This window comes from Manis javanica, chromosome 11 (assembly GCF_040802235.1).
Source record: "Manis javanica isolate MJ-LG chromosome 11, MJ_LKY, whole genome shotgun sequence".
NCBI lineage: Eukaryota > Metazoa > Chordata > Mammalia > Pholidota > Manidae > Manis > Manis javanica.
This window is the reverse complement of record NC_133166.1, coordinates 66298150-66312466: the sequence shown is the minus strand read 5'-3', so window position 1 is coordinate 66312466 and position 14317 is coordinate 66298150. Positions and strand designations below refer to the sequence as shown.

At 48.8% G+C, this 14317-nt stretch overlaps 2 protein-coding genes across 6 annotated transcripts in view; both read right to left on the bottom strand.

The window, feature by feature from the left end:
* The window catches only part of F2 (coagulation factor II, thrombin), a 23906-nt gene extending 14864 nt beyond the window's left edge, over window positions 1-9042 (bottom strand). For 3 of the 5 annotated variants that reach the window (XR_012122698.1, XM_073216507.1, XM_073216511.1), the window contains exons 1-9: window positions 8833-9042; window positions 4789-4904; window positions 4162-4361; window positions 3864-3930; window positions 2822-2881; window positions 1782-1918; window positions 1278-1441; window positions 566-590; window positions 277-327 (exon numbers count right to left, since the gene is read on the bottom strand). Coding sequence is in view for 4 of the 5 variants with exons in the window: in XM_073216507.1 (XP_073072608.1) it covers window positions 277-327; window positions 566-590; window positions 1278-1441; window positions 1782-1860 (319 nt within the window). In the remaining variant the exon portion in view is untranslated. The other 2 variants (XM_073216510.1, XM_073216508.1) reach the window with 2 other exon arrangements.
* ZNF408 (zinc finger protein 408) lies at window positions 5348-14317 on the bottom strand. The gene is given in 9 exon segments (XM_017670343.3): window positions 5348-10582; window positions 10585-10894; window positions 10896-11175; window positions 11178-11368; window positions 11370-11910; window positions 12744-13000; window positions 13221-13282; window positions 13457-13731; window positions 14015-14317. Coding segments are annotated over 9 exon segments (2121 nt in total). The 5' UTR covers window positions 14064-14317; the 3' UTR covers window positions 5348-10426.

The following is a 14317-nucleotide window of genomic DNA, read 5'->3' as shown; positions in this document are numbered from 1 at the left end:
GGCTGACCAGTGTGGGCAGGGGCTCAGATGAGAATGAGGCCATAAACATTAATGCATTATCCATTCATTCATTTGTTCTTCCAACATTAATCAGCTTACTGACTGGGATGTACAGAGTACAGACCACACAGGCACAAAGATACATCCCTGAGCACAGGAGCAAAACAATGTCACATACTAGAGGTTGCCACCGCTGGGCACAACTCCTAACCCACCCTACTGTCCTCCCAGGTTATTCCCCTTGTGTCCTGTCCCCACCCCACAGCAGTTCCTCACCTTCCAGACACTCAGTGAGCTTTTCTCGAGGTTTCCTCACCGACTCGCAAGCTGGAAAAGACCCAAAAACACCTTTGGGGTTGGGGTAGGGAAAGGATGGGCTCAAATAAAGGGTGGATGGATAAACAGACATTCAGAAACAGAGAGATGAACAGACAGATGGATAGAAGGAAGGAAAGACATGGATGGAGGGATGGTGACTGGATGGACCAGAAGATCCTCTGGGGTAGAACAGTCTCTAACTTGTGCCCCAGGACTCCCTCCCCGGAGCAAGCCCCCCAGTGCTCACCTGTGTACTTGGCCCAGAATGCATCCTGAAAAACAAGGGCTGGCATGAGGCTGTGGCAAAGGCCTGTTGGTTTTGTTTTTTAGTAAACTTCATGTCTCCCGCGTACACTTTCCTCTGTCCCTTACCCTGGGCCCGCAGGAGTCAGGCTCTGGGGAGGTTCACGGCAATTTCCTACTTTTGTTTCCCAAAGCCCAAGCCCACTGGGAACAAGAGTATTTGAGGAGATGGGAGGTTCCCCACTCCAACCAAGACTGAGATTCCCTTGGGTGGGGTGGACAGGAAAAGGAGGGCATGGGGCCTAGGCAGAGGCTCAAGGAACAGAAAGGCCGCTCTGGCTCTGGAACACCAGGCCAAGGCCCCAAGCTCTTGGCCTCTCCAGAGTCCCACACCCAAGGGTGACACAGACCTAACAGGAAAGCTGAAGCTGAGAGGCCACATGGGGCAGGGGCTCCAGAGATCCCATTGTAGACAGATGTCTGAGGACTAAGGAGGCCTCTAGGGTCCTGGAGCCTCACCAAACCCTAGGACCTTGACACAGCCCAGGCGTTGGGACCTCAGAGAAAGGCTGAGATCGCTCACGTTGGCAGCCCAGTGAAATGGGACAGAGATGAAATTCAGTTATCAACGGTTAGAGCTGTGGTGTCCCTCACTCCCCTCATCTGTGGCCCTACAGCTGGGCCTGCTCAGAGGCACCCTGAGCCTCAGGCCTCACCGTGGCACTGGGGGACTCCAGGGCCTCGAAGGCCTCCTCGTAGCTGCACTGCTCCTCCACGCACTCTCGCTCCAGGTTGCCCTTGCGCACCTCCTCCAGGAAGCCACTGTTGGCACGTCGGACCCGCTGGAGCAGCAATAGTGCTTGCTGAGGGTCCAGGAACACTGTGGTAGGAGGGATGTGGGAATGTGGCCTCAGAGAGCCAGACTGTCTTGGCCATCAGGCTGCTGGCTTCCAAAAGATGTCTGGCATGGCACAGAGCTCCAGACTGCTAACAGTAACCTGCTAGTAACCCTCCTTTCATTGTTTGCCCCAGCCCACTCCCCATACTGCAAAAGAGGAGCAGCCACATTGTCTGTTCAACCCTGAGCGCCGGCTCATTCCCTAAGCTGGCACCAAGGGCTGGAACCTGTCTGGGGGCCAGTACTGTCATCTGTCAAGACTCCAGCCCATGGACCTACATCCCAGTCGGCCAGCCTGCCCCAGATCCCGTGTTCCCCTTACCATGCTGGCTGTGCACAAGGCTAAATAAGGTGGCCAGGGCCAGGCAGCCAGGTACACACAGGCCTCGGACGTGCGCCATTGTGTGTCAGCTCCAGGACTCTGAGGGCTCATCCTGACCCCTCTGGGTTAATGTTGAACTAACATGAAGAAATCAATGGAGAGGGAGAGGTCAGCAGGTCAGGGCCATGAAGACAAGTGGATAGATAGTCCACCCCTGCCACCCGGAAGGACAGGTCCACCTAGAGGACAATGAATGGTCTGGGAGGAAGTCACAAAGGGAACAGCAGTGAACTGCCCTCACCCAGCCCCTCCTGCCCTGACACACAGGCCAGCTTGGGCCAGGAGGCCCACATGATCTTTCTGAGGCTCCTTCCAACCCTAACACATGGTGACAGCTACTTTAATCTCTGTGTGCCTCCATTCCTTATCTGTACAACGGGAATAGTACTTTGCTGAGAGGACTAAAGGAGATCATGAATGTAAAGTCCATGAAGTATAGTACGCGCTTAATAATAAGTAAATATACTGGTGTAAACCAATGGGGAGGTTTGTGTAATCACAACACAGAGATACAAGAAAACAGAGACCAGGTGAGAGCTGCCCACCGGCCCCAGGACACAGTGGGGGCAGGCTGGCACCATCTCCCCAGCCTCTCAGGCACTGATGTAGGGCTCTTATTTCCCCTTTTCTGTCTGGAAATTGTGGAGGTATGTTTATATGTAGTGGTTGCCTGGGAGCAGGAGCCAGCTCCAGGGCCTCTTGGGCCTCTGGTCTACTTTCATCTCCCAGGATCAGCTGCCTGACCCAGAACAAGGACCAGCCCAAATCCTCAGGTCTCCACGGCAAGGCCTCTCCCTCTCCCTGCCCATCTGCTCTGGGCCAGGCCTGGAGTGGCTGCTGGTCCTACACTGCCCATCCCCCACCCCCTGCTCTCATCCCTCCTGCATTTCCTGTTTGCATCATACTAGGTAAATATTAGTCCTGGGCCTAATTAGGACAGAGGGACAAAGAGCAGGTACACTGAGAGCACAGGTTCTTACCTTGCTGTCCTTCAGGCCTGGCAGTTTGGGGTCTAAACGAAGTCATATACAGTCTGGGAACTTCATGGGGAGGGGCCCAGTGCAGAGCAGGCGAGAGAGATGGTTAGGAGAGAACTGGGGACCAGGACTCCCACAAATCTGCTTAATTCCTGGGTGGCCCAGTTCACATATTTGTATATGTAAACATACATACATACATACATATAAATATATAATATACCTATTTTTCTATACACTTTTAATTGATGTCTAACTTATTTACAGTAATGTTAGAACAAATCCTGTTTAGCTAAAATTTTTATACATACACCCATGTAACTGCCACCAGACTGAGAGAGTATATCCTCATCCCCAACAGACTCTTTCACATCATCCCTTAGACGAACCACTGAATACCATCACTGTAGATCAGTTCTCCCTGTTTCTGAACTTCATGTAATGGAAACCTACAGCTTATACCTAGTTGAGTCTGACCTCTCACTCAGCATGTTTCTGAGATTCACTCATGTTGTGTGTACCAGTTCCTTTTAAAGCTGTGTAGTACCTCATTGTATGAATACAGCCTGTTTTATTCATTCACTCATATGATGAGGGGCATCTGGATTAGTTTCCAGTTTTGGTATAATGACTAGAGCTGCCGTGATCCATGTGTAAATTCTCTGGTGTAGATAAGCAGTGGTTTCTGTCGGGTGTATGCCCGGGCATGGATTTGCTGGTTAAGTCACTCGGATAAATAGTTGTCTTCAGTGGTTGGTTGAACTAGCTTCCACTCCCACTATAATGTGTGAGTTCCAGTTGCTCATATCCTCACCAATCTCTAGGTTGTCCATCACTCACATTAACTGCTCTGATGGATATGTAAGTGTCTTATTCTGGTTTTAATTTATAGTTACTGTTTTCTGATTGACAATGAACCTACTTTTTTTTTAGTGCAATGGTGAAAAGATCTCACCTCACTAATTTCTTAAAAAATTACATACTGAGTACAAAGAGGGCAGGGCTCCTAACAAGTGGAGAGAAGAATGGTGTGGCTTCACCCTACCTGCTTCAAGGCAGATGATCCTCCTTTCCCTGAGGAGCTGACCAAGCTGGGCCAGTGCTGAGTCAATCTGGAGAGAGGGATAAGAGGCAAGAGGAGGGGCAGCTGGCAGGGAGGCCAAAGCAGCTGGCACATGGCGCCTCTTCTCCTGAGGGTTCTGGGGAGCTAGGGGCCTACCGGGTGCTCACTTGTTCCTGTGCTTTCAGAACGCCTGAGGCCCAGACAAGCACAGCAGGAAGAGAGCACTGGTTTGGAGGCCAGTCCCCAGTCTCCCCATCTGCACTCAGATTACAACATTCACCTCACAAGGATGTTGCTAAAAAGCTCCAAGAAGTTCACACTGGCCTCTCCGCAGACACACTGATTTGGAGTTGCAGCCTTGCTGAGTCCCTGGTGTGCTCATGCACAGAAATGGCCATTAACAGGCAGGTCTTGGGCCATGTCTCCCAGAAGCTGTTTGCAGACAGTCTTCCAAAGCAGAAAAGCCTGGTTCTCTCAGCACTGGGAAGATGAGATTTTGTTATAAGGGTTCCTGCTTTCCAGATTGATTCCTAGGTTTATGTGACAGGGTGATGAATTGACACACCATCACAGTACCAGTGGTAAGCCCATTTAGAGGAACTTTGATGAGCATCTCACTTTGAAGAATGTGAGTCCTGACATCTGACCCAGGACAAATGCTGGACCCAATCCAAATGGCTCCCAGCTTGTCTTCTGCATGGTTATGACTGATGGGTTAGGTGGCAAGCATGGGCTCTTTGGCAAGAAGAAATGGCATGAATACTGTGGAAGTCATGAGCCACTGTGGGTCCAGGAATGGCAAGACCAGCAAGAGACTCTAGGCCATTCTGATACATTTGGTTTTGTTTCGTCTTGTCCCCACCATTATGTCCCTGTAGAGAACTCCCCAGCTCTCACACCCTGTCACCTTTGTGCTCTCACTTGTCGCAGTTCTTTGGAGTCCACAGATCCCTTGTCTCTCCCGCCAGGTCTGGCTGCATTCAGAGTTAAGTTTCTAGTTATGAAGTAGAAACTGAACTACCCCTGCAAAGCATATCATAATGTTTGTAAAGGATCATGATGCTGCCACATAGTAAGTACTCAATATAATACCCTTGTTATATGACATGATGCAACAATACTTAACGTTACCTGTGAAGGGTTCTTTCTAAAATAGTGAATCTGGACTGAAACAAACTTCTATCTTTAATTACCAGTTTACAGGAAATACTGTAATTGATGATAAATAAGTTAAACAATACCATAAGGAAGGAAGGACATCTAGTAAGACAAATGACCCCAGTTTCTCTGGCAAATTTATGACATGGCAATAAAAGTGGCAAGGGAGAGACTGTCTAGAATAAAAGAAACCTAAGAGAGACCTAACAAGTAATGCACAAAAGGAACAGGATTACCATGATCAGTTTAGACTTTTGAACAAATCACCTCTAAGACTTTTTTTATAAACAAGAAAATTTAAAGGTAGATAAGGTGTTCAATGATATGAAAGTATTATTATTAATTTGGTGTTATATGACATACACTTGTATTTTTTAAACTTTTGAGTCACAGTATACAGAACTGACAACAAAGATGAAACAAGTACAGCAAAATGTTATTAGTTATTAAATCTAGGTGGTAAGGGGAGTGTTCCATTGTTCTTTTAAATTTTGCTTCAAAATTTTCACAATGAAAAGTGAAAATTTATTCCTTTTTAACGGAGGCTAGTATTAGTAAGTGGGCTCTAAGCTGGATGGCTTCCGTGTTTTCTTGGGTGAATGTAAGATCACACCTACCATTTTTAATATGGAGAGGATAAAGGGAGAGCATCCCTTCTGTCAAAGTGGCTCAGGAAGGATCCAAGAGTCCTGCCAGACCCGAGTGGCACCGCCATGGGTGCAGGGCCCCAGCGGACCCAGCACACCCTCAGGCTTCAGGGTCCACTCCAAGGCCCCAGGACTCCATGACTGTTCTTGGAACTCTCGGGGCCCAGCAGGTTCCATGGCATTTCCGGGCCCACAGAGACATACCTCCACACTTAAAGCAAAGGCCTTAATGAGGGGTGCATTTCTATCCAACAAGGTGGCATCAAAGAGAATCATGGATAAAGCCCAGGTTACACTGTAAAGCAAAGCTCTCTAATCACTGAAACCAGTAATATTACATTTTGATAAACAGAATTTCAGAACTGGAAAGATCAGATATTAAATATAGATATTCTGAAGCCTAGGGCTTTGTTCATGTACTAGATTGGTCTCGTCCTTACCAACAACAAAAAACCTCAAATATTTTTAAACCCTCAAAAACTTACAAATTTACTTTAAGACAAAAATAATTATTTCCTTTTGGCTGAAATTATGTCTTTTTTGGGTGGTTACTTACCTTTTGTCTTCCTTGATCTGATAAGCAGTTCTCTATTTTGATTTTAAAATGTGAATACATCAGTTTCTACTTAATAAAAACCTTTAAAAATATGGGATTCCATTGAAGGAAAAAAATTAGCAGAGGAGCTCCATAGTGGAGCCAAGTTTGGGAATCACTGATCTGGTCTAATTTCCCCATGTCACTATGTGGAAATGCAGCCTCTGCGTTGGGAAGCTAACTGAGCAAAGTTGTATAGAGTCAGCGATAAAGCTAGGGCTAGGGAGAGGGCCAGAGCCCCGCCTCGCATGCCCTCACTCTTCTCCTTGTATGACCCTCACCCTCACATTCTGGTAGAGTACAGCCTCAGTGTATGATAAAGTACACCCAGAGGACCATGCACCCAAAGAGCAAAACTACTGTGTGAGTGGCATGAACCTGCCCCAAATGAACAGTACCTATGGGAAACATGTACCTTCATCTTCACCTTTCAGCTGCATTACTGCTCAACATATGCCATGCATATAGTACTGATGAGGCAGGTACTACAACCCTATTTTATAATGAGGAAACTGAGGCACAGAAAAACTAAATAACTTATCTGAGTTTATGCAGCTAGTCAAGTGTGCAGAGCTATGATCCACACCTGAACATGTCTAGCAATGGAGCTCTTCACAGTCTATGATGTTTTGTATTGTTTAAAGTTTCCTAAATATGACCCAAATAATTTCATTCTATTGTAATATTTTTTTAAACTATCAAGGTTGCAAGCCACGATAAAAAGATCCTTTATCTCCTGCACTCTCTGATGTTTGGATAAGCAGCCAGACATTGTGTAACTAAACTTGCATCTGTGAAAAGGCATTAACATTTTCATAGCAACTTTGCCCTATAGCAAGAAGCTACATTCAAATTCAGTACTATATATATCCAATTGTTAAAAGTGACTGTCAGGGGATATGATAAAGGGTTGACATCCAAAATATATAAAGAGCTCACAAACCTCAACAAACAAAAAGCAAATAATCCAATTAAAAAATGGGCAGAGGAGCTTAACAGACACTTCTCCAAAGAAGAAATTCAGATGGTCAACAGACACATGAAAAGATGCTTCACATCGCTAGTCATCAGAGAAATGCAAATTAAAACCACAATGATATATCACCTCATACCAGTAAGAATCGCCACCATCCAAAAGACAAACAACAAATGTTGGCGAGGTTGTGGAGAAAGGGGAACCCTCCCACACTGCTGGTGGGAATGTAAATTAGTTCAACCATTGTGGAAAGCAGTATGGAGGTTCCTCAAAAAGTTCAAATAGAAATACCATTTGACCCAGGAATTTCACTTCTAGGAATTTGCCCTAAGAATGCAGCAGCCCAGTTTGAAAAAGACAGATGCACCCCTATGTTTATCGCAGCACTATTTACAACAGCCAAGAAATGGAAGCAACCTAAATGTCCATCAGTAGATGAATGGATAAAGAAGAGGTGGTACATATACACAATGGAATATTATTCAGCCATAAAAAGAAAACAAATCCTACCATTTGCAACAACATGGATGGAGCTAGAGGGTATTATGCTCACTGAAATAAGCCAGGCAGAGAAAGACGTACCAAATGATCTCACTCATCTGTGGAGTATAAGACCAAAGGAAAAACTGAAGGAACAAAACAGCAGCAGAATCACAGAACCCAAGAAAGGACTAAGTTACCAAAGGGAAAAGGACTGGGGAGGATGGGTGGGAAGGGAGGGATAATGGGGGGGAAAAAAGAAAGGGGGCATTACGATTAGCATGTATAATGTGGGGTGGGCCACGAGGAGGGCTGTGCAACACAGAGAAGACAAGTAGTGATTCTACAGCATCTTACTACATTGATGGACAGTGACTGTAATGGGGTTTGTGGGGGGGACTTGTGATGGGGGGAGTCTAGTAAACATAATGTTCATCATGTAATTGTAGATTAATGATACCAAAACTTAAATAAAAGTGACTGTCAGGGGATATAGGAAAGAAGTAGGGAATAAAGGGACTTTCAACATTTTGATGAACAAGAATTATTGTGCAATCGGGGAAAATATTTTCTCAATTAAAAAAACATTCCAGCAATCAGTCTAACAGTCACTGCATTTTATTCTAACTGAAAGAGAATTAAATTAGGCCTGCACTGCTTCTGCTGCTCACTGGTTTCACACGTTGGCAAATGACCTCTCCAGGCCTCCATTTTCTCATCTGTAATGTAAGGAGTTTGGACAATATTCTCCAATTCCCATTCTCACAGTAGCCACAAGTACTGGCAGAACAGGCTCCAAATCAGGTGTTTTTGAACTTGTTGACTTTGATCTAACCCAGTTCTGCATGACTAGGGAGTCTTAACGGAGAGAAAAGCTCCATTGTGTAGGGATGCGGCAAGCGGGTGTGAGCACCCCAGGTTCTGGCTTGAGGGTTGTGGGGTGTTGACAGGCCTCCCCACTCCCAAAGCATCCCCACTTCCTTGCACAGTTTGGTATCAAACGATGAGTATGACCCCAGGATACAATGCTGGATAAACTGACTTGAGTTGAAATGACCCTGATTGAAACAGGAGCTAGAAAACCGTAGAACCTACCGAGCTTCATGCAGGCTTCAAGAAACAGCGTTGGCTGACTCAACACTATTGGCAGCTTCTTTTCAGGCTTTGGATGGTTGGCCTCTCTCCACAGATCACCATGATCCTGCTGTCCTCCCTCCCCTTGGACAGTCTCAGAATGACACTTTGCCAAGAAGTTATTCAGGTTGGGTGGGTGGCTGGGTTAATTTCAGGGGCAAAGAAGGAGACCTGTGACTGCTTTTCACATCGTGATCAAGTGCTGGGAAGCTAGAGAACACTCCACAGTTCAATCATCCTTCTGTAGCTTACTGATTGTGTGGTCTTGGCCAATTACTTGCTCTGAATCTTATTTTCATCTGTAAAACAGGTCACAACACCTATTTGTAGCACAGAGAGGGATGGAACAAGGATGTATGTTCCTCCTGTCTCTGGCCTCTCCCACTCCTCAAAGCAATCCAATCTGGCTTCTAACTGCTCTCACTCAGCTCCCAGTGACTTCTCCAAATGTCAATCCTCTCAACAGCAATAGCCACTGCTGCCCTCAGCTTCCTTGTTGAAACGTTCCTCCACCAGTTTCTGTGACATACTCTGCAAGTTTTCCTATTTTGTTGGATGGTTATTTAGTATCTCCTAAGGAGCCTTCCACGCTGTCCCTCTCACTGAGCCTGGAGGGCTGGGCTCCTGGGTCTTGGTCCTGGCCTCCCCCAGGTTCAGAGACCCTGAGTCTCCCTGATTCTCCCTCTAAGCAAGGCTTTTCTCCCCAAGCTGTGCCTTCTGACTGCTTGAGATCTCTCCCACAGGCACTCCAAACTCAACCCATTCCCAGCCCAAATCCTAATTTTGCTAAGTCAGAAACTAGGTATCAGCTTTCTCTCTGTGACTCACTCGGTCTTTGGATTATCATTTTCTCCTCCCAGAGTACACATCCACCCAAACTCCTTCCCTCGGCGCCAATGCACCTACCCTCAACCCCCACCAGGCCCTCTGTGGCTGCTCTGCTCTTTGCTCTTGCTGGAACTCACTGGGCTTTGCAAGTACCATTTGCTCTTCCTGGAACCCTTCTGCAGAAATTGGCTGGGCTCACTCCTCCCTGAAGTGCAGGTCTCTGCTTGTGTCACGTTATGAGAGGCCTTCCCTGACCACCCTTCTCATTTTAACCTACAGCTACAATGACCCACAGCCTGGGGAAAGACACATGTGAGCTGGGAGCTGAGGGCCTCTTAACCCTCAAACTTCACGTCGTTTGGTTCAAAAATCCCTGTCCCTGAGAGTTGCAGACAGGAACACCGCAGCACCAGGAGCCCAGCAGGGCAGTGTTGCTGGCTATCTCACACTGCTGTCTGGATTTCCTGCCCCTGGTCTGATCAAGCAGCATCTGAGTCCTGGGGATGGAGACAGAACAAGCTCTACTTGAAGTTCAGTAAGATCTGAGGCCTACGTTTACCTGACAGTCATGGGAAACAATCTGACAGTCCACAAGCAGGAGGGAGACCATGACCTGCTTCTCACAGTAGACTAATCTCTATCGGGTGCTACACGAGAAAGATGCATACACTCGGCAGCTAGAGAACACTTGTCTTCACATAGAACTCTTCCGGGAAAGGCAAGGCTGTCAGGTGCCCATCTCCACCTCCACCACCTCTGCCCAGGTACTAAAGCCTGTGTCCTTACGGAGGAGCACCAGGTGGGGGGCAGGGCCCGGCTCCTCAGGCAGCACAAAGCAATTGTCTTAGTGCTCGGAAATGGTGACCTGGAAGGCGTCCCGGGCCAGGGAGCCAGTGCCTGCAGTTCTGACACTTTCTGCAGTAGCACCACAGTGGGCTCAGCACAGGGTGAGCTGGAGGGTGCCCCAGGCTGGTGACTGAGCTGGTGTTGCTTCAGGCTCTGGGCGAGGCTGTAGCCCATGCCACAGGTGGGGCAGTGGTAGGGCTTGTCAGTCTGGTCGGATTTGAGGTGGCGCCGGAGCTTGGTAGCCAGTGTGTAGGCATGGCCACACTGTGGGCACAGGAAGGGCCTCTCGCATGAGTGCAGGCGCTCATGAGCACGCAGCGTGTGTGGGTCTCGAAGGGCCTTCCCACACAGGGCACAAGTGGGCCTTCCCAGTGTGGGAGATGAGGTGGCGCTGCAGTTCAGGCAGCTGGGGAAAGGCGTCAGCACAGTGTGGGCAGTGGTAAGGGCGCTCCCCCATATGCAGCCTCAAGTGCCCATGCAGGCTGCCCTGCTGGTGGAACACCCAGCCACAGTGTGGGCACAGGAAGGGCTTCTCCCCCATGTGCAGCAGCATGTGATTCCACAGAGAGCCCTGGTTCGCCAGGAGCTGCCCACACACGGGGCACGGGCATGGGGAAGGGGCAGGGGCAGCTTGCGGTGCAGCCGCAGAGAGGGCCGACAAGCAAAGGCCTTGCCACATTGGTCACAGGTAAAGGGCCGAGCACCTGAATGTACCACCTGTTGCTCTCTAAGGTCTCGCCGGGTGCTGTAGTCCTTGTCGCACTGCAGGCAGGGGAAGGGCTGCACTCCACAGTGTCCCAGCATGTGGGCTTTGAAGCTTTCCTGAGTTATAGCTCTTGCCACACTCAGTGCAAAGGAAGGGCTTGTGGCCTGTGTTTACAAATGCGTGCTTCTTCAAGTGGCATAGCTGCAAGAAGGCCTTGCTACACTCCCCACACGGGTACCATTGCCCCTGTTTTGGGGCTCTTTTTGCTGGGCCAGGAGAGCTCTGCAAGCATGCAGGGAGGCCAGGGTGCAGCTGCTCACCAGTCTGGTGGGCCACGGGTGCTGAGGTTCTTGCTCTGGATAGGCATTGATCACGGGGGCTACATGACTTCTTGACCAGGTAAGCACGCAGCTGGGGAGTGCTGGCAGAAGATAAGGAACTGGCCTCACTGCTCTCCAGCTCCTGCTGGGTAGTGGAGCTGCTTTGAGGTTCAGGTGGCATATGTGTCTGGGGTAGGTCTTCTTTGTCCAAACTGCCAACCTGAGGCAATGGGTCAAGTGGTTGGCTCTCTCTAGAAAGTTGGTCCTGGGTGTGGGGCTTAGGTCCAGAGCTCATCATACGCTCTGCCTGCATGGTGCAGGGTGACTGGTGACCAGGATCTGCAATGCAAGCATGGGTGCTGGGGTTAGAGACTGGGGCAGGTAGTAATGCAGGTGTCATCAGGAAATTGCAGGAATGACTCAGTCCCTGAACTTCAGTGGGAGCAATGACACTCATCTTTTCCCTGGAGCATGAGCCACAGACTTTGATTATCTTTCTGTCTAATCTCAGGTGCCTCCTGAGGAAGCACTCCTAAGAACCAGAGTGTCCAAGACATCAGGATAATCCCTAGAAGGAGGCCATCCCAGAGTCCCCTATTTCCCTCAACTGGTACACACTTAGGGTGAGTTGAGATCATTTCCTCACCTCAGCTCATTTGAGAATAAAGGAACCCCATCCCCACCCCAGACAGAAGAAACATAAGAAATTGGAAGCCTTATCAATAGCTTGCTGTCTTTATTAGCATTACCCTACTATTTCAGGAAACTTACACAGAAACATAAAAGTTACCAATATCTGTATTGTTCATTTTAAGGAAAAGACCCAATCACTCTTCAATAGAAAGCATAAAATGATAGTTTATGCCCCAAGACTCTGAACAACACTCTTGCCTGAAAAGTCTAGCCTTGCTGTGTCCACAAATCCTAAACTATTATGTCATGATCCTTGCCCAATCCTAATGAAGCCCCACTTCCATCCCACACTGAAAGATCCACTTTATACAAGACTTCAAGATTTCACTAAATAGCCAGGCTTTGTCCATCCCCCTCAGAAAAGCTGCCAAGACTCTGTAGTATTCTCTCTTACCTTCCTGAGCCATTAGCTTTGCTTTGTCTCATCAATAGGTTGTTTTGATGTTAATTTGGGAAGCCAGCATTTATGTGACACATACCTGTCCAAGGTTCTGCTGCATCTTCCCCAGGGGAGGCCACTTCCTGTGGTATAGTGGACTCTACTTCTGTCACTAGAGCCGTGGCTGCCTCTTCTAGCCTGGGCTGGGTAGGGCTCAGGCTTTGAGAGGGAGGCCGGGGCCACAGTAGCAGCTCAAAGCCTGGCGGTACAACTTGATACACCTGCAGGTAGAGTCTCTCACTGTTCCACACAGGGGCCACGTTTCCCTCACCCTCCATTCTGCCCCGCTGCACCAAACTGGAAAGCAGAGCAAGAGCTAGCTCAGGAGACCTCTTCAAGAGGCCCTGCCTGAAAATCCCAGTTCCTGGGCAATCTGAGTCCTAAAGGATCCCATGCCTCTGGAACACTCACTACAAAAGATCAGTGGGTGGGGAATTAGTCAGCTTCTGGTTCCATCCCATGTCAGAACAGAAAGCCTTAAAGGAGCATCTTCACTAAGTACTCTCCTGTAACCTACCTTGTCCAGCCTGAACTCTGCTCACAAGCACACACATCTCCCCATGGGCCTGGTGACATGTCCTGAAAAAAAAAAAAAAAGAAAGAAAGTCCATGTGTTTGAGGGGACCAAGGTGGAAAAAAAAAAACCTCGATACAACCTCTCCTGTGACAGATCTAGGATGAAGCCCCTGAAAATTTAATGGTCTCTGGTTCTGCCTTTCAATCACGGAGAGGGGACTCCCTATCCCCTCAAACCTTCTCCTGCCATGGTTTCGCTCCTTTGCCCTTCTGCTCAGAGACAGCCTTCTCTTCCAGCGGCCTCCAGAGCAGTCCCGGCTGCAGGGGCTCCCCGATACACCAGATCCCCAAGCGCTGTTCCTCGGCAAGAGAGGGGCCAAGGGCCAAGCCCCGGGGGAGGCTCTTTAGAGGGAGGACGGCTTGGGTCGGCCCGGGCGGGAAGTCTCTGAGGCTCTGAGTACAGCCTTCTCCAGGTCTCCATCCCGAGTCCAGGCCCAGACGCGGCTCGCGGGCTGCAGGGAGATAGGAAGACAGTGAGCGAGCGGTCCCAGAGATTGTCCTGTGGGGAGAGGTGCGCGAGGAAACCGCAGGTCCAGCTAGGCCTCAGGAGTCTGAGGAATCTGTAAGGCCTCTTAAGGTGTTCGAGACCTCTTAAAAAGCCCCCAAAGACTCTTAACGGCACCGGAGCAGGACCCCGGGCTCGGGAGGAAAAGCGCCGAGGGAAGAGAATTGACCAGAGAACGTTAGGTCTGTCTAGCCCAGGGCCGAGGGTCGGAGACATCAACGGTCGCTCACCGAACTGCAGGATCCCCTCTTCCAAGCGCAATTCCTCCGCCACCTCCATCCCGGATCAGGAAGAAACAAAAACAAAAACAAAAGACTTCTCTCCCCCCGCCGGAAGTGACCTTCGCCTTCTCGGCTCCCTCCGGAGACAGCCGTTGACTTCCAAATTTCCTCTCAGGAAAGAATCCTAAGAATCAAACTTCAGTATTGCACAGGACCGCGAGTTTAGGAGTACTTGATGAGGAAAAACTCTGTCCGAGAACAATAAGAAACGGATTCCGGATGTCACCAGGGAATCCACTATATGGGAATGCG